Source organism: Artibeus jamaicensis, unplaced genomic scaffold (assembly GCF_021234435.1).
Source record: "Artibeus jamaicensis isolate MK-2021 breed Jamaican fruit bat unplaced genomic scaffold, CSHL_Jam_final scaffold_2693, whole genome shotgun sequence".
Classification (NCBI taxonomy): domain Eukaryota; kingdom Metazoa; phylum Chordata; class Mammalia; order Chiroptera; family Phyllostomidae; genus Artibeus; species Artibeus jamaicensis.
The window spans coordinates 709,396-727,545 of record NW_026522033.1 but is presented as its reverse complement, the minus strand read 5'-3'; the positions used below and the strand labels follow the sequence as shown (position 1 = coordinate 727,545).

General features: G+C 60.4%; 1 protein-coding gene across 5 annotated transcripts; it reads left to right on the top strand.

The window, feature by feature from the left end:
- Window positions 1-1,219: 1,219 nt before the first annotated feature.
- PPP1R12C (protein phosphatase 1 regulatory subunit 12C) lies at window positions 1,220-18,080 on the top strand. 5 transcript variants are annotated; one of them, XM_037159820.2, is made up of 22 exons: window positions 1,221-1,646; window positions 5,140-5,270; window positions 5,358-5,476; window positions 9,986-10,145; window positions 12,433-12,577; window positions 12,673-12,747; window positions 13,448-13,521; window positions 13,600-13,733; window positions 13,833-13,906; window positions 14,168-14,326; window positions 14,402-14,469; window positions 15,068-15,202; window positions 15,419-15,509; window positions 15,624-15,707; window positions 15,791-15,851; window positions 15,996-16,078; window positions 16,200-16,240; window positions 16,324-16,417; window positions 16,627-16,731; window positions 17,061-17,111; window positions 17,289-17,339; window positions 17,419-18,080. In XM_037159820.2, the coding sequence occupies exons 1-22, from the start codon at window positions 1,326-1,328 to the stop codon at window positions 17,503-17,505; spliced, it is 2,343 nt and encodes a 780-aa protein (XP_037015715.2). In that variant the 5' UTR covers window positions 1,221-1,325; the 3' UTR covers window positions 17,506-18,080. The 5 variants fall into 5 exon arrangements, with proteins under 5 accessions (XP_053512739.1, XP_037015715.2, XP_037015713.2 ...); XM_037159818.2 differs by having other exon boundaries at window positions 15,993-16,078; XM_037159819.2 differs by having other exon boundaries at window positions 13,830-13,906.
- Window positions 18,081-18,150: the final 70 nt, after the last annotated feature.

Below are 18,150 nucleotides of genomic sequence, written 5' to 3'. Positions count from 1 at the left end.
TGTTGCATCTGTCCAGATTTCAGCCCCTTTCTGGGGGATTTTTTACGGGTCTATATTCCAGTTTCAAAGTGCCTGCACCTCTTTAGACTTGGACTTATGTACAGGATACTTAAGGAGAGGATAATTTCGAGCTTTATAGTGCTACGTCTGAGACTACTCCCCTCCAAATCTATTTGACTACTTCTGCCTGGACTACAAATCCCAGCATGGCATGCGGGAAGTAGAGACTGGACTACATCTCCCAACGTGCTCCACGACCCTGGGTAAAACCAAGAGGACAAGTCAAAAGGTTCTGCGGACGCTCATCGTGGACCTCTGCTCATGGGTTCCTTTTCAGATGTGGTCTGGGAGTTATCATCAGGGACTTTGGGCTTTTCTTGCCATTGAGCCTGATATATTGGAGTGTTTTGGGCATCTGCTTGGGATCCTCTGAGCTTTTTAGGGGCGTGGTCCTGCGGACTACATTTCCCAGCATTACCCTAGGATGTTGGCCGATCGCCTTGAACTTTGTACCACAAACTCAATTTCCCAGCATGTCCTGGGGGCCACCCAAGGATAAATGGACGTGAAATGTGTCGAAGGATTTAGAAGTTGCGGACTCAATTTCCCATAGTGCCCTGGCGTTTCCCACGACCTAGGGAATCCACTCATTCATTCTTTCAGAAACTTTTCGAACCCATACAATGAGGCTCCGTTATAGACAATGGGAACAAGGAGTGTACGCAGAAGACAAATTCGCTCTCCTCCTGCAGTTTATCTCTGGTTGAAGAAAGCAGACAGCCCACAATACATAAATTAGCTGGGGTGAAGAAAGCTGATAAGGTGTATGGAAAAATTTGTTCTCTAGCTTTCAGGACTCCCGCGCTGTAGAGTCCCTTCCCTACTTGGTTTCGGTCCTCAGATGCTATCAACTACATTTCCCAGCTTGCCCTGGGGGGCACACCTCCAAGCTACAGACTCCATTGCCTGGGGTTCCCAGGCCCATTTCCTCAATCAGATTTCCATTTGACTCCTGAGAGCCCCGGACTTTCCACGGCGCCTGTGGCCAGATCGAGGCTGGAATATAGCCATTAGCAATGTCCACTTCATAGAGACTCTACTTCCCAGCTCTCCCTGCTGTTCTCTTCGGTCTTTGGACTGCATTTCCCAGCGAGCCCCGGGGCGGCGTGGTGACGCCAAGCGCTGGGCGGGGGCCGGCAGATCCACCGGCGGGCGGTGGGAAGAGAGCGGCAGTTCCCGGCGGCCCCGGGGCGGGCGGCGGCGGCTGGGGCTCGGCGCTCGCTCGCTCGCTCGCTCGCTCACTCACGGAGCGGGCGGGCGACGCGATGTCCGGCGAGGACGGCCCGGGAGCGGGCCCGGGGGCAGGGGCGGCGGCAGCCCGCGAGCGGCGGCAGGAGCAGCTGCGGCAGTGGGGGGCGCGGGCGGGCGCGGAGCCGGGCCCCGGGGAGCGGCGCGTCCGCACCGTGCGTTTCGAGCGCGCTGCCGAGTTCCTGGCGGCCTGCGCGTGCGGAGACCTGGACGAGGCGCGCCTGATGCTACGCGCAGCGGACCCCAGCCCCGACGCCCAGCTCGACCCCTCCGCCCCGTCGCCCGCCCGCGCCGTGCTTGATTCCACCAACGCCGACGGTATCAGCGCCCTGCACCAGGTCAGCGCCCCCGCCCCTCCCCGGGCTTCAGCTGCCTCGCTCTGCGCAACCGCCCTCCCCGGTCCAGGTCCGCATCGGCGATGCCGGACCTTGCCATCCTGGGCTGACTCCCTGACGGAGCCCCCTTTCCCATCTCACGCACCTCGAGCTCCCTTCTCCAGCCCTGAGCCACTTGAACTGGCCTTGGCCTTTTCTGTCGTGCGCCTCTCCTCTCCGGGACCCCAGCCATGGCTGACAGCTTCAGTCCGTTCTGCCTCACTGGCCCCGGTCTTGTCACTTCGAGCTGTCCTCGCCCGACCCTGAGCGCCCTTTACCAGTGTCGCCTGTGCCATCCCCCACCGGTGCCACCTCACCTCTGCCATCAAATGTTGCCACGCTGTCCCGAGTGTGTGCCACCTCTTCTGCAACACTTGTACAGCCGCTCGCCCTCCGTTGCTGCCTTCCAGGCAGGTACCACTTTCACGGAGGAGCATCCTTCTCCTACGCCTCTGCTTCCTCCTCTCCTGGTCCCTGCCCTGGGCCACCTCTGTGACGAGGTCCCGACCCTGTCGTGCCTTTCGGGTTTCTCCCTTTCTCTAGTCTTTCTCCCCCTTCGTGGGTGCCATCTGTTGCTGACTAAGGATGCGCTTCTCTGAACGAACGTTCACACTGCCTTCTAAGCTCTGCACCTTTGAAGTGGATGCTTCGCTCGTCTGGAGCACCCTGCTGCCCTCCACTCCCACGCCCTCTTAATTCTCCTTCTGGGCTGGTGCCCCCTCTTGCCTCCCACAGGGCGCTTTCTCCTAGGGATGTTACTCCTGCGGGCGCCTCCTCCTCACTTTCCCCGCTCTCCCTGTGCCCAGGCTGGGCCTGCATCCTCGCCCTTCTTCTGGGCTCCCTCAAAGCACCCACCTCTTCCTGGCTTTGGCCACCTCCTCATCCTCTGGTCATCTTGCTTTCTCTGCCCCGATAGCCTCTCCTTATGCGGAGTTGGCTGCCTTCTCCTTCCCACAGGCTGTGTCACCTCCTAGCTTTCTGTCGAGTTACCTTTCCGAGGGTTGTTGGTTCATTTCCTTCTCAGCCTGGGCCCTTGTGCTTTTCTGGTGTTGAGTAGGTAATTTTCCCCACAACCCTCCTCAGTGGGACCACCAGGAGGGGCCGGGACTGGCCACAGCAGAGCCTCCATCCCCTCCCCCACCCCTCTTCCTCTGACATTGATCCAGCCCCAGCCAGAACCCCTGGGGCTCGGTTGCTGATGGAGCCAGGGAGGACCCTGGGAAGGAGCTTGGCAGGGTGATGGGGTAGGGGGCAGTGCTCGGAGAGGTCCACCTCTCAGGAGGGGGCGCGGTTCAGGAAGTAGAGTCAGCCCTGAGTTCTGATCTCAGCTCCTCCGCGCTGTGACCTCGAGTTAGTGTCTTCTTCCTCTGTGCCTCAGTGTTCTTACCTGTAAAATGGGGCCGGTCATCAGGCCCTCCCCAGCAGGGTGCTGGTGAAAGGGGAGGTTGTGTGTGTGCCAACTGCCTGCAGGAAGCAGCCCTGGGGGGGGGCGGTCAGCGGGTAGTGTCGCCCTGGTTGAGTGTTTCTCCTCTCTCCATTCCTGCCCCACCCCCAGGCTTGTCCCTTGCAGAGGTCTTAGTGCCACCTGGGACATTTTCTTTCACCTGGAGGAGAATCCCACTTCCCTGAGGCCATGTAGGGTCTCAGAAGTTGGCCAGGGCAGGAGGGGGTCCTCAGGCTTTAGTGTCCCTCATTTTTTGCCATTCTCCCCACCCCTGGCTCCGCTGGACCTTCCCTACGGGGCTCCCGGCCCTGCCCTTCCAGGCCCTGTTACCCAGCATCCCCCTTGGCCTGGGCCCTGCACAAGGCCCCTCCAGCCTGGCACGCTGCTGTTCAGGTGGGATCCCTCTCCCACTCCAGGCCACAACTTGATTAACTTGCTGCCAGGGCTTTCAGGAGGCCCGAAGGGTTTTAGGGCGCCCCAGGTTCAGGGCGGAGGAATTCCTGTTTCAGATCTCAGGGCCCGCGGGTGGGAGAGCCGGCCGTGGGTGAGGTCTGGGCCTGGGGTCATCAGGTCATGCTGGTTTGCCGGACACGGGCCTGGTTTCAGCACCAAACACGCTCCAGGGCACTGGGACGGCTGTCCCCCGGTCTGGGTGAGGCCTGGGCGGTGGTTTCTGTTCTGAATCCTGCCCCAGCGGGTCCCCAAACACCAGCCCCTTACCCCGCTAGTGTCCCTGGGAGTTCTCAAGCCTCAGCCTGGTATACTCTCCCCCTCCCCAAAGTTGCCTGGTGACTTCGTGGCTGGAGGTCTAGATTAGCGGGAGGGTCTGGGGTCTGGGGTCTGGGGTCAGTCGGAAGGACTGGGAGCCAGGATTCTCAGGTCTGAATGAGGGGGTGCTGGGGACCTTGTCCCCCCAGGTCTGAGGGAGGAGGGGCTGGGGCCTGGATTCTTGGGTCCCTGGTGCCCAGGCCTCAGGCGCCTTTCACATGGATGCCTGCGCCGGGCCAGGTCCTTGAAAGGGAAAGGCCCATCTCCCTCCTTGCCCCCCTCCCCCATCGCCATGACAACCGGGTGGAAATAAACGGAGCCCAGAGTTCATCCCGTTCCCAGGGCACGTGTGGCCCCCCTCTCACAGCCTGAGTTTCCATGACTTAATGTTCTTGGCCCTCGCAGCTTCCTCCCCCCTCTGCCGATGGGCAGTTTTCGAGGGGGTTAATTTTCCCCGAGGACCTGGGGGTCCAGTTCCACTGCCTCCCTGGGATGCACCCAGTGTTTGCAGGTGCCCTGGGGCTTTTCTCTCTGGAGCTTTGATTCTTCCTTCGGGAAACAGAATCCTGAGGGCAGGAGCAGCGGGACCGTGCCCACCCAGCCCCTGGGCCCAGAGCCCTGTGTGCCCTGGGTCCTGGTTGTGCAGGGGCTGCCCCTCTTCCAGCCCCAGGTCCCGGGCTTACGCTGACACCGCCTGTGCCACTGAAGGAGTCCTGCCCTGGCCCCTCACTCTGTTCACAGGGGCCCCTTAGGGCACGAGGCAGTGCCAAGGTGGGTTCCTGGAGAGTACCTGCTGGTTCTGAGGGAGGAGAGGCCGGGCCTCTTCCCACTGGCCCATCACGGAAGCCCCATCCGTTCAGCGGTGACTGTGGGGCAGGTTACACTAACAAGCACTGGTCAGGATTCCTGCATGTGCATTACAAGCACCCCTCTCTTCCCTGCCCAGTTCTGACTTGCAGGGAGCTGGGACCCCCGTGTCCATGGTCTCCGCTGAGTCCCGGGTGCCCGGCTCTCCTAACCTTTGGGAACCCAGGGGTGCCGCAGACAGCGGGGTGGCTGGAGGGGCCTCCAGGCTCTGGGTTGCTGCCTTTCAGGGCTTATCTCAGGGCCAGTGGTGTCGCCTCCTTGAATTTCACGGCTGCTCGGCCCCTGGATCTGCCCAGACGTCCCCGTCGGGAGTCCCGCCTGACGGGCTGTGCGGGGTCTGGATGAGCCAGCGCTGATGGCCCTGCCCCCGTCCCCCAGGCCTGTATCGACGAGAACCTGGAGGTGGTGCGCTTTCTGGTGGAGCAGGGCGCCACGGTGAACCAGGCGGACAACGAGGGCTGGACGCCCCTGCACGTGGCTGCCTCCTGTGGCTACCTGGACATCGCCAGGTGAGGTGGGGGGAGGTGGGCAGGGCCTGATGGAGCCGCCGGGACTCGGACCCTGACCCCTTAGCCCTGAACTCCTCCCACCCCCAGGTACCTGCTGAGCCACGGGGCCAACATTGCCGCTGTCAACAGCGATGGGGACCTGCCCCTGGACCTGGCCGAGTCCGACGCCATGGAGGGACTGCTGAAGGCAGAGATTGCCCACCGAGGTGGGCCCCGGCTGCTGCTGGGGGTGGGGCTCCTCCTCCCCGTGGCCTCCAGGTGCAGAGCTTGGGAATCAGCCTGTTGGGACTCGGAGGCCGTCCCCCCACCCCCATTTCCTAGGACTTGCTATGCCTCAGTTTTCGTACCTGTGAAATGGGCGTATCAGTATTTACTCCCAAGGTTGCGTGGCACTGTAAATGAGTGATCGTGTGAATAGTTCATGCTACCACTGGGCACAGAGTTAGAGCTCAGACTGACATGGACCTGAATGTCATTTTATCCTCTGAGTAACTGAGGACGTTGCCAGGGCAGGGGTGGGGTGGTGGTTAAGGGGGCTGGCGGCTCATCCAGAGCTCGGTGAGGTGAGAGATGCGGGACCTCCGGTGCAGGTGTTTTCAGTAGTGTCTGCTGAAGGGAGCAGAGCGAGAGGTTCCCAGGGCCCTGGTTCTCCATGCTCAGGATCACGGAACCCCAGGGGTCCTTTGTGTGGGACCCAGAACCCCCCTATGTGGCTGGCCATGTTCGTTTTCCTAAGGAGAGAGTGCGTTGCTTCTAGCAGGTTCTCACACACACGCACCTAAAAATAGCTGCTTAGGAGGAGTTGACGTGAGGGCTTGTGGGGTGGGCTGCGTGCCCTGGCCGCGCTGGCAGCAGAGGGTGCAGGACAGGTAGGCTAGGGAACACGGGGCTTGGGACGCCCGTGGGATCCCTGCAGGAGCCCCCCCGGTTGTGAGCGTGGCTGCCGGTGTCCAGCGTCTTGGGTCGGCATCCTTGCCCTGTGGGTGACGGAGGATGAGGCAGAGCCGCCTGGGGTGGAGGCCAGGGTCTGCTCAGGTGCCCTGCCGCAGGCCAGGGCGGGACTGGTCAGGGGCCTGGGAGCCCTGCTTTGGTTAAGGTTGGGGAGCCGGGAAAGCAGAGGCGGAGCTGGAGACCCCCTCCCCTCCTGCGACTTCGAGTTTGGATAAACCTTCAACTCAGAGAACCGTTGCGTTGTGACCTTCCCAGGGGGGTTCCCCTGTGTCGTAGAAGGGCTATTCGGGCACAGTTCACGTGGGTATGATTCTCCGTCCACACAGCTCACCTCTTGGTTGGTGCGGGTGATTCTGATCCCACCGAGAGCCGTGCGCACCCTCAGCCGTCACCCTGACCCCTGTCGCCCTTGCCCCAGGGAAGCACCCCCCCAGCCTTCTCTGTCTGTGGGTGTGCCCAGTTTGGGATGTTTCATATACATGGAATAGCGAGCAACGCATCAGTTCTGTACCTTTCAGGCACATTTCCATGGTCTCTCCTTCCCCTTCTTCACTCCCTATGTAAATCCGCCCCCTTTTTCTTCCCTCCCTCTCCGGCTTCCTCCCTGTCTTTCCGAAGCATTTTGAGAACGGGTTGCTGACACTGAGGCCTCTGCCGGACACAGCAACCAGTGTCCCCTAGAGCCAGGACACCTTCCCGGGAGCCAAGTGGGGTGTGACATTGATGCTCTGTGGGCAGCGTTGGGACCACAGTTATCTGCAGGGCCGGAGGGGCTTCTGTGGCTCAGGACCCAGAGCCATGCTGGGAGACAGGTCCTGTCGGTCTGCCCCGCGCCTGGTGAAGTTAACCTTGAACCTCGTTTGGGGTGTTTGTTCAGAGTGTCGGCAGGTGCATCTTCCTTTGTGACAGAAGGCAGTCCGCAGGGCCGTGCGTGGAGGTTGCTTCTGGGGGTCTCCACCCAGAGGTCCAGGGTGGTCCAGGCGCCCGTGAACTCTCGGACATCCTGAGTTTTTCTGCAGGGATCGCCCTTCAAGCACATCAGCTTCTCAGAGGGCCCGTGCTCCCCGAGGTGTCTGTGGGGCGAGGAGAGGTTGGGGGTGCCGCTGGCCGGCAGGCTGTAGGCCGCGTGCCCGAGCGGCTGCTGACCCTTGTCCTCACACGGACGCCTCGGCAGACCCTGGACTTCAGGCTGCGCCCCAGCTGCAAGGGGGGCCACGGCTTTCGCCCCATGCAGAACACACCTGCAAGGCGGAGAGCCCTCCAGCGTGCTGAGCCTCCAGACAGGTGCTGGGCACTGTCTGACCCTGGCAGCCACACACAGTAGGCCCAGGGCATGGAGGTGGACAGAGGCTGGACACTCAGGGAAGGAAGGCGTGGTCCGCGGCGAGGACGCTGGCCAGAGCATGGCTGCCGCTTCTTTCTCCAGCACGGCATCCCCCCTGTTGCCCCGCCTCCCTTGCTGTCTGCCTCTCGCCCAGGCTGCTGGTGACTGGTCAGTGAGAGTCTGGCCTGCTCAGTCCGAGTGTGGCTCTTGGCCAGCGTGAAGGCCTCTGGTGCAGTGGACTGAGGGCTAAGTTAGGCAGCACCCTTTGCAAGGACCGGCATCCCGTCACGGCCCGGCTCAGCTCACCCGCATTCACGGCAGCGCGGATGCAACCCAAGTGTCCATCATCCGTGAATGGACGAGGTGTGGCCCCGGCACACCATGGAACGTTACTTAGCCTGAAAAGGAAGGGACTTCTGACGTGGGCGAACTTTACAGGGACAGTGTGCTGAGTGGGATAAGCCAGTCACAGAAACACAGTTAGTGTCTGGTCCCATTTATGTGAGGTGCCCAGTAGTCAGATTCACAGGGACAAAGCAGAACGGGGGTGACCGGGGTTGGGCGGCGTTGTTCGATGGGGACAGAGTGTCCTAGGACGAAAGGTTCTGGAGGTAGATGGCTTTGTGGGGTGGCCTGTTGGGTGTGGCGCGTGCTCCCCACCTGCCACCACAGTGGGGGACACAGCGGGGACTGTGTGTACGTGTGTCAGTGTGGCTGTGGTCCGGTGACACTGTTTACAAACAGAGACACGTCCACAGTGCCAGGAAGTGGCTTGGTGGTTGCAGGGGGCGGGGCCGTGCCGGGGGAGTGAGTGCTGATTGGTTCTGGGGTTCAGGAAGCAGCGAGTAAGTCGGCTGCCTACCACTGTGCGTCTGCTATGCCATCGGTGAATTTGGAGGTCTTCGTTTTATACCACCACACACACAAACCCGTGGTTCGTCAGCCCTTGACGAGCTCTGCCAGTAGACACAGGCAGATTTCTGCTAAAAACACATTTGAGAAGGATGAGTGTGAACACACCGAACTAACTGCGGTGGCTGAATACGGTCACTAAGCTCGGCCTTTCCCCTCCCTCCATGGGGACATTCGGCTGTGATGGCATTGGAGGCAGGTGATTCCCTTTAAGGAAGTGGCGGAGGGGGAGAGGGAGGGCCGGTGCCTGAGTCCCCAGCACACTCCAGGCCTCTCCACTCCAGACCGGGCCCAGGAGATGGGCCCTAACCAACTAGACATTCCTGGAATAGCTGGCACTGTCCGCCCTGCCTGCTGGGAGTCCCAAGGTGGTGCCTCTGGCTGTTAGGTCTGGGTGCCAGCAGGTGGCGCCAACGAGAAGCCTGGACTTGGATGGACCCGGGCCTCGGCCAGGGATGGTGGGGATTGAGTTCATCGGGCCCAAGTTTGCAGCTTTTGCAGTACAGTTAAAACAGAATACGCATTTGTGAAAGCCAATTGGTAGGTACATTTAAATAAGTACATAAAGAAACCCAGGTGAAATGAAGTTTATCAGTATATTCCTTAACCCAGTGTCTCCAAAACATTCCAACATGTGATCAATATAAAGAAAGTGATTCATGAGTTACTGCACGCTTTGTTTCAGACCTCCAAGTCCAGCATGAGTTTTTTTTTTTTTGTTTATGACACTTTTAAGCCTGGACTGGCCACATTTGGGCTGCTCAGTGACCACGTGGGCCGACAGCCATCGTGTAGGACAGCTCAGCGCCACATGGCACTTTGGCAAGTGTGGGAAGTTTGCCCAGTTGAAAAAATAAGAGGCAGCAATAAACTGCCCAGGGAAAAGATAGAGCGTTCCCTAGGAGAGACCAATTTTGACTCCCGGCTTCATAGTTTTGCAGGCGAAAAAAATATAGATTCTCCATGACATCCACAGCCTCAAGTAGGCTGTTTTGATCCAAAACCAACTTAATATTTTACCTGAAGCCATACCTTGCCTTTATTACCCATAAACACAGCTCAACTTTCCATGGATTGGCTGCAACAACGCCCCACATGAACACTTTTTCAGTGGCTTTTGCTTGGTTTATCTTACTCGTGAGTCATCAGAGTGATAATGGTGACAAGATGGGTGACATGGTGGGTTAAGGATTGCATCCGTAGTGACAGGAAGAGTTAGCTGTAGTCAGATGCCGGATCTGCTCAACAGACTGCAGGTTTTATACTTAAAAATAATGACAAAGGTGATGCTTTGGTTGAAACTGGAAAACGCCTGCAGCTTCCGTTCTCCCAGCCCACCACCGAGACGCGGAGACCCTTAGTGGAACCCAGGACTGCACAGAACATGGGAAGTTGCTGAGCCGGTCCAGGTCCTCTGAGTCCCAGACGGCCACGCGGACGGAGAGGGACAGGGCAGGGTGCAGGGCGAGCTGTTCCTCCCGGACCTCAGGCTGTGAGTCTCACCCGTCACCCCTTCTCCTCCTCCCAGGTGTGGACGTGGAGGCAGCCAAACGGGCTGAAGAGGAGCTGCTACTTCACGACACCAGGTGCTGGCTGAATGGGGGCGCCATGCCTGAGGCGCGGCACCCCCGCACCGGGGCCTCTGCCCTGCACGTGGCCGCCGCAAAGGGCTACATTGAAGTGATGAGGTGAGCGGAGCCCCTGAAGTTCACCCTCCCTTTCCCCTGCTGCTTCTGTGGGGCCAGTATCGTCCTTCTCGTTGTCTTACATCTTCCTGTGGATTTTGTCTGTTCTCTTTCTTCCCTTTTTTTTTTAAAGATTTTATTTATTTATTTTTAGGGAGAGGAGGAGGGAGGGAGAAAGAGAGGGAGAGAAACATCAGTGTGCAGTACTGAGGACCTGGCCCGCAACCCAGGCATGTGCCCTGACTGGGAATCGAACCAGGGACCCTTTGGTTTGCAGGCCAGCACTCAATCCACAGAGCTACACCAGCCAAGGCCCATTCTTTCTTAACATATGTACTTAAGGCTGTGTATTTGCCTCCAAATGCAGCCTCAGCTGTATCCACATGTCTTGATGGGTAGGCTTTTCTTTGTCATCCAGTTGAAAGCATTTTCCAGCGCGTAATTTTTCTTCTTTGACCCGTGGGTTATTTAGAAGTATCTTGTCCACTTCCAAATGTGTGGATGTCCTAGTCATTGTTTCATGATGTGTTTCTTGGCTGAACTGCGCTGTGGTCAGAGAGTGGGGGCTCTGTGTGAGTCCAGATCTCTGAAATCCGCCGTGACGTCTGCTTTATTTTTTCCCCTTAGTGTAAGTAAGGTGGAAAAGGATCCTGTCCTCAGGTGTAGTGCTGTAAGTGGGTTATTAGGTCAACTTCACGGCCATGCTTGCTATTTAAATCCAGGACCTTAGTGGTTTTCTTCCCCCACCTGCTTATTCTGTCAGGGAGTACAAGAAGTGTGATCAAAAACCAAAACAAAAGCAAAAAAAACCCCCCGTGATTGTGGTACATGTTTAGAGGCTGTGTCATTTGGGGTGTGTCATGTAACTTGTTCTGGTGAACTCTGTTTTTGTCATTCACCTTGGTCTCATCCACACTCGCCCGCCCCACCCTCTTCTGTTGGAGGAGTCGTTCCTGTTCGTATTCTCAGGCTCCCTGCTCTCTCTTAATCCCCCCCTCTCTTTTGTGACCTCACATTGATTTGTAGCATAAAAGTGGAGTCAGGATGAGCCCCTTTGTCTCTGTTCCCCTCCATGAGATCACCAGGCAGGTTTTCCAGTGAGGCATCTAAGATGATCCCTGACAGCTCCCGCTCGTGCCCCAGCTGCTTAGCACTTGCTCCTGGAGCCGAATGCCTCATCCCTGTTCCAGCAAAATCCGTGGTCTGCCTGGCTGGTGTGTGGCTCAGTGGATTGAGTGCCCGTCTGCGAACCAGAGGGTTGTCAGTTCAATTCCCAGTCAGGGCACATGCTTGAGTGGCAGGCCAAGTCCCCAATAGGGGGTGCGTGAGAGGCAACCACACATTGATGTTTCTCTCCCTCTCTTTCTCCTTCCCTTCCCCTCTCTCTAAAAATAAAAAATAAAAATAAAAATAAACAACCCTGGGTGAAATGCTGTTGTGCCCCAGGAACAACCCAGGAGGCAGATAACAGCAATTGCAGGACCCCAGGCCGAGGTACTTTTGGGGAAATAGCAGGACACCCAGCAGGGCTGGAGCAGAGAGAGCTTTGGGGGGTCAGCAGGACCACAGAGAGGACCTTCTGTTTAACAAGGTTCTTCATAAGCCTTCTCCTCTCTGTCTTCTCCTGCCTTGCTTTAGCTCGTTCTCCCTGACAAAGAGCCCCACTCCAGCTCCCTAAGGCAGTCCCGTCTGCCCCAGGCTGCATTTGCAGGCTTGCTCTGTCTGGACTTGTAACCCTGCTTTTCCCCAAATCTTGTGGTCTAAGGGGATCAATGTCTCCTGGGGAAGGACATCAGAGCGCTCAGCCTCGGCACTGGTGGCATTTGGACCAGATTGTCCTTTGCGGTGGGGCCACGCTCTGCACTGTAGGGAGTTGAGCAGCATCCCAGCACCAGCCTGCTAGAGGCCGCTAGCACCCACCCTAAGTTGTGACAGCCAGAACGGTCCCCCGACACTGCCAGCTGCCCCTGAGGCGGCTCGGCCCTGGCTGAGACCCAGTGCTCCCAGCTGCCGGGTTCCTGGGACTTCACAGTCCCCACCGCCGCTTCTGGGGTCTCACCCATTTCATGGGCTTGGGACCCCCACCTGCAGGTACAAGGAGCAGGGTACCAGAGGCCACTGCCGGGCCAGGGCAGGGATCAGAGCTGTGACACTGGGGGCCCTTCTGGGGAGGGGCTGCTACGTGCTGGCCCAGGATATGCTTTCTTGCTGTCGCAGCTGGTGCTGCCACCACAGCCCTCAGCCCAGACCTGTCTCCTGGTCCTTGACCCCGAGCCTGTCTGGCCCCCAGGCTGCTCCTCCAGGCCGGCTATGACCCCGAGCTCCGGGATGGGGATGGCTGGACCCCACTGCACGCGGCGGCCCACTGGGGCGTGGAGGACGCCTGCCGCCTGCTGGCCGAGCACGGTGGGGGCATGGACTCGCTGACCCATGCGGTGAGGGCCTTGGTCCCCCTTGGGACGGGTTTGGGGGGTGCTGGGAAAGCCTCCACACTTCCTTCACCATCTGCCTCTTCTCCCCCCCCACACAGGGGCAGCGTCCCTGCGACCTGGCTGACGAGGAGGTGCTGAGCCTGTTGGAGGAGCTGGCCCAGAAGCAGGAGGACGTGAGTCTCAGAGACCCCTTCTCCTCCCATCAGCTCCTCCAGAGGTGGGGATGGAGGGCCTCTGGTCCCCTGATTCCCCAGTGCCGCTGCCCTGGGGACCTGCCCATTCCCACTAGTGACTGAGACCCAGTGGAGGGGGTGAGGAGGGCACAGCTGGGCAGCTACGGGAGGCGGGGCCTGGGGTCCAGATGGACCTTGGGATGCAGGTGGGTAGTCTGCCCAGGCTGGGCCTTGTCACCCCTGGAGCGCCTCCCACCTGGCTCTGGGCAGGGCCTCGTTTCTGGGAAAACGGGGTGGGCTCGGGCTCAGACTCCAGCTGTCCTGAATTTGCTGTGCGAGCTCAGGGAGAACAGGAGCGGGCCGGGCATGTGGCCAGGTGCTCAGGGGCCAGGAGAAGTTTGAGCTTGGTTGCCCCTGGAAGGTAGGGAGACCCCTCTGGGGACGATACCAGAGTCCGGGGAGCGGGAGGCCCAGGGAGCATAGGGCGATGGGGGGTTACATATGGTGCATGCACACAGGGGACCCAGGTGTCTCCTATGGACGCTGCACAGCTGGCTGTCTGCAGAACTCTAGTGAGTCCCCAGTCCCTCCCTGCCTCCCGGAGCACATGTGGCACGCAGCAGCCTCTGGACTGGGGATGTGGGGCCCAGGAAGCATCCCTGCGTTGAGCCCCTCCCCAGTAGCCCCCTTTCCCCTGCAGCTGCGGAACCAGAAGGCGGCCTCCCAGACCCGGGGCCAGGAGCCCCAGGCGCCCTCCGGCAGCAAACACCGAAGGTACGGGTGTCACCCTGGGGGCAAGTGGCTGGAGGTGCCCAGGGCTCAGACCCCGACAGCCCCCCTCTCCCCTGCCAGGAGCTCCGTGTGTCGTCTGAGCAGCCGGGAGAAGACCTCTCTCCAGGACTTGTCCAAGGAGCGCCGGCCTGGTGGGGCAGGGGCGCCCCCTATTGGGGACGGGGATGATGACGAGAGAGAGGAAAGCCCTACAGGTGGGGGGCCGAGGGGCTGGTTTCCTGGGTCCGAGGGAGGAGGGGCTGGTTCTCAGAGGCACCTGGCGTGTTCTCACATCCCATTTTCTTACCCAGTAGAGCCACCCTCTGCAGAAACCAGAGCCCTCAATGGAGTTTCCTCCCCGCCACCCTCCAGCCCTAAAGGCCCTGAGGTGAGTCTGGGTGCCACAGAGGCTGTGCATCCTGAGGATGGGGAGGGCTCTCATGAATCCTGTAAACCTCTTGACTGGGCAGGTAGGGTGAAGACTACAGTTCCCAGAATTCTCCAGTGCAGCTGACTACCTTTCCTGGTTGCACCTGCCCCAGGGGCTGTTGGGAGTTGTAGTTCCTTTTTGGTCCTTCTGGGGTTAATATTCGAAATGTATGGGAAGAGGGACCCTTTCTCCACAACTGAGACCTTTCTGTTTCCCCAGACCCCTGAGGAGACGCCCCTCTCTAGGCGCTTTGGCCTCCGGAAAACGGGGAGCTCTAGTGCTCTGGGCCCCACAGACAGGTTGGGGGCTGAGGGAGCCTCTGGGGCTGGGCTGCAGCGCTCAGCTTCCTCCTCGCGTCTGGAAGGGACCTCCACTCAGGTGAGTGGGGTGAGGGGTGGGGGACCAGGCCCTGCTAGTCCAGGAGAACACCCTCCTCCGTCCGTCTCTCCACAGGCCAAGGAGCCCCGTCTTGCCAGAATTACCCCCACCCCTTCCCGGAAGGTGCTAGAGCCCTCTGTCCTGTGAGTACCAAGGGCCCGGGCCCTGCTCGGGTGGGAGGCAGGTCTGGCTTCTAGCCTTGTCAGCGTGATCTCGAGCACCCCTGTCTGCTGTCTGGGTGTGGTTCTGCCCCCTCCCCCCCGCCTGCCCTGTCTCAGTTTCTCTTTGGCTACATCAAGTGCACAATGAAATGTATAAGACCATGGTGACCTGGCGTCCTGTTGCCTCTCTACCTGGCTTCACCTGTCCCTTTTCCAACACTGGGGCATATTGCTGCCCCAGGGCCTTTGCTCCGGCTTGCCCCCCCTCCTACCTGCGTGTCTTGTTCCCTTCTCTGGGAGGCCCCCCAAGGCCACTGCTCAGATTGCAGGCCTGTCTGCATCCGTCCCCGGTCCTTGCTGGGTTTCTCTTTCCCAGCGTGCTTTCCCCTCCTGACGTGTATTGTGACGCTTATCACATCACAGCTTTTTATGGTTATTGTTTCTTTTGCATCCTTTCTGCTCAGATTCGACTCACGCAGCAGAAGTCATTTGTTGTGATTGCTCACGGCTGTCTCTCGGGGGGGGCCTGCTGCCCACTGTGAGCCTGAGTAACCTTTGCTAAATGAATGAACCCACACAGGTGTGAGGACTCCAGGCCTCCTCCCTTGGATAGTTGCACTGCTCCCTCCAGGACTCCAGAACCTGGATCGCCAGGGAAGCCAGCCGTCCCTGCAGCCTCCACAGCGCCCACAGTGGACTCCCGGGACCGCCGGAGGTAAAGAGGCCCTCGGAAATTGTCTCCCCCACTGCAACAACTACCTTACCCAGGAGGCCACGGGGCTCTGGGTGGGAGCTCCCAAGGGAACATTTGCCCCAGGGTCTACTGGGAGTTGAAGTCCGCTTGCAGAACTTGCCTCTCCTAAGAGTGTCAGCCATGGGATGGGGACAGACCCCAAAGGAGCCCTCCCTGAGGTCAGGGCCCTTTATGCAGGTCCTACCAGATGCCCGTGCGCGATGAGGAATCCGAATCTCAGCGGAAAGCTCGCTCTCGCCTCATGCGCCAGTCTCGGAGGTCCACACAGGTGTGGGGGGGTGGGCTGGGGGCCTGGACTCCCGGGTCTGAGGGTGGAGGGGCTGGGGGTCTGAAGGGGCTGTGGCCCGAGCCCTGGGGCCTTGACTATGCCCTCTCTCTGCAGGGTGTGACTCTGACTGACCTGAAGGAAGCAGAGAAGGTGGCAGGGAAGGCCCTGGAGCCAGAGAAGTCCTGCCCACAGAGCCTGGTGAGAGGCGGTGGGGCCAGGGGACCGGGCAGTGGGGGGTACAGGAAGCTCTCGTCCTCTGACCCCTCTGCCCTCTCCCATAGGACTCGCCCCGGCCCCTCCGAGTCTCTGGGATGGAGAACTCTGACGGCCCTACCCAGAGAGGTGAGGTCTGCTCTCTGGGAGGTCGTCCTGCTGAGATCCCCGAACCCCGCCCCCCTGCAGTCTTCCCGTTTTCCTGGAGTCTTGGGCCCAGGGACCCTGACACCACAGAGAGGGGGTTCCTGATTCTTGCCCCTCCCCCAGTAGAGGCGCCTGACGGGCAGGGTCAGGGACCACAGGCCGCCAGGGAGCACCGCAGAGTTGGCAAGGAGCGGAGAGGGCCTGCGGAGGTGAGGGGTGGGCCCAAGTGGGGTGAGCTGAAGTCGTGGGGGGGGCCTCAGCAGGGGTGGGGGGCGGGGGAGTAAGGGCCCACCCCCTCGGGCATCTGGCTGACCCCCACCCGGCCTACAGGGGGAGGAGGCGGAACCAGCGGACATCAGCCCAGAGTCCAGGTACAGGGTGGGCAGGGCAGGGTCTGGGCTGGCCCTTGGCTGCAGGGCTCACCCCCTGACGCCATGCCCTGTCTCCACCCTAGTACTCCCCAGGCCGGCCCTTCAACCCGAAGGCGGAGGGACCTCAAGCCAGAACCCCAGCCAGAAGTGGAAGAGCCTGACGGAGGCTTCAGGAAGGTTCGCCACCCCACCCCAGGGTCGGTGCCGTTAACCAGCCCCACAAGCCTGCCTTTACACACCTGCCCTACTGCCCGGCAGCCCGCCCACTCCCACAGTGCGACCTCACGGCTTCACTTGACCTCACCTGTGCACAGTTGGCCCCTCCCCACAAACGTGTGGGAGGCAGCGAGGGCCTGACCGCTTGTCCCTCCTTCCGGTGCCCCCAGCTCTACACAGAGCTGCGTACTGAAAACGAGAGACTTCGTGAGGCCTTGACTGAAACCACATTGAAGCTGGCACAGCTCAAGGTGGAGCTGGAGCGCACCACACAGGTGAGGGTGTGGAGGCTCTGCAGGTGGCCCTGGCGTCTCCGTGCTTGCGGGGTGCGTGGGCGCGGGGCGGGGGGGCTCTCAGGGCCTATCAGTGTGGGAGCTGGAGCAGTGAGGGGAGGGGTCAGAGCTGGGCTCCGCCTTCAGGTGGGTGGGGCCTGAGCAAGGAGAGGTGGGAGGTGGGCAGGCCGCTGAACTCCCAAGAGAAGGGACTGGGGGTGCCGGGGCAGCCAGAATCCGGGGCTGTCCTCCCCGTTTTCCTTCTGGTCTCCCCTTCCTGGCCATTGCCATTCCGTTGGTTCTCTGACCCCTGAGCTTTCTGTTCCCACCAGAGGCAGGAGCGCTTTGCCGAGAGGCCGGCCCTTCTGGAGCTGGAGAGATTCGTGAGTGGGGCAGCCGGGGTGGGGCAGCCTTACAGCCCTCTGCAGGTGTGAATGGAGGGGCCACACTGACCCTCTAACCTGGCCCTTGGACCTTTCCCCACCCTTCTCAGCCCTGCTCAGCCTCTGGCCCTCCCCAACCCCCAGTCTCTTGCCCTCACCCTCCCCTATTTATTGCAGGAGCGCAGGGCCCTGGAGAGAAAGGCCGCTGAGCTGGAGGAGGAGCTGAAGGTGAATGATCATGGGCACTGTGGGCCGGGGGCTCAGCCTGCCCGGGGCCGCCAGCTGACCCCGTCCCGTCGTCCCACAGGCCCTGTCCGACCTCCGGGCCGACAACCAGCGACTCAAGGATGAGAATGCAGCCCTGATCCGCGTCATCAGCAAACTCTCCAAGTGACTCCGGAGGACTTGCCCCCGCACCCGCATTTATACAGCTGCTTCTGCCACACGCACCCCTTTCCCCGCGTGAACACGAGTGACAGGGCTCCTGGGGGGGTCTGAGAAGCCATAGCCTCCCCTCAGGAGCTCCAGACTGGGAGGGGAAGGCAGAGTCCCCAGGAGCCAAGGGGGGGCCACCCAAGGCCAGGATGGAGGCGGGAGGCCGAGCCAGGTAGGGGGACAGGAATGGTGTGAACCGTTGCCAAGGGGTACCAGGGCTGGAGGCGGGACCACGAAGGAACCGAGGACCAGGAAGCGCCAGGACGAGGAGCCAGGACCAGAGTGGCCGCCCGGAGGTCCCCTCTCACGTGTGACGCCACCCAGTCACCCCTCCCGCTGCTGAACAGGGATCCGAGAATGTGCCAAGTGTCCTGCCGGCCGTGGCCGGGCGGGCCTGTATATAGGGGTCCGTGTGCAATAGGGGGGGGACGTCTTCTATTTTTTGCTGCCCCCTCCCCGGCATGGTCTGGGGCAGGGGGGGAAGGTATTTTCGAGACAAAGCACAGGCACCACAAATAAAAGTCGTGAAGTTGCCACTCGGTGACTGCGTCCCTGGCTGGAGGCGGGGCGCTGCTCCCTCACTCGGCTGTGAGTGTCAGAGCGT

Bases quoted from the DNA above. Each gene is read 5' to 3' on its own strand.
- PPP1R12C (XM_037159817.2), top strand. From the start codon at position 1,326: ATGTCCGGCGAGGACGGCCCGGGAGCGGGCCCGGGGGCAGGGGCGGCG. The intron at 12,578-12,672 runs GTGAGGGCCTTG...CCCCCCACACAG, and splicing joins TGGACTCGCTGACCCATGCG to GGGCAGCGTCCCTGCGACCT. The intron at 16,241-16,323 runs GTACAGGGTGGG...TCTCCACCCTAG, and splicing joins GACATCAGCCCAGAGTCCAG to TACTCCCCAGGCCGGCCCTT.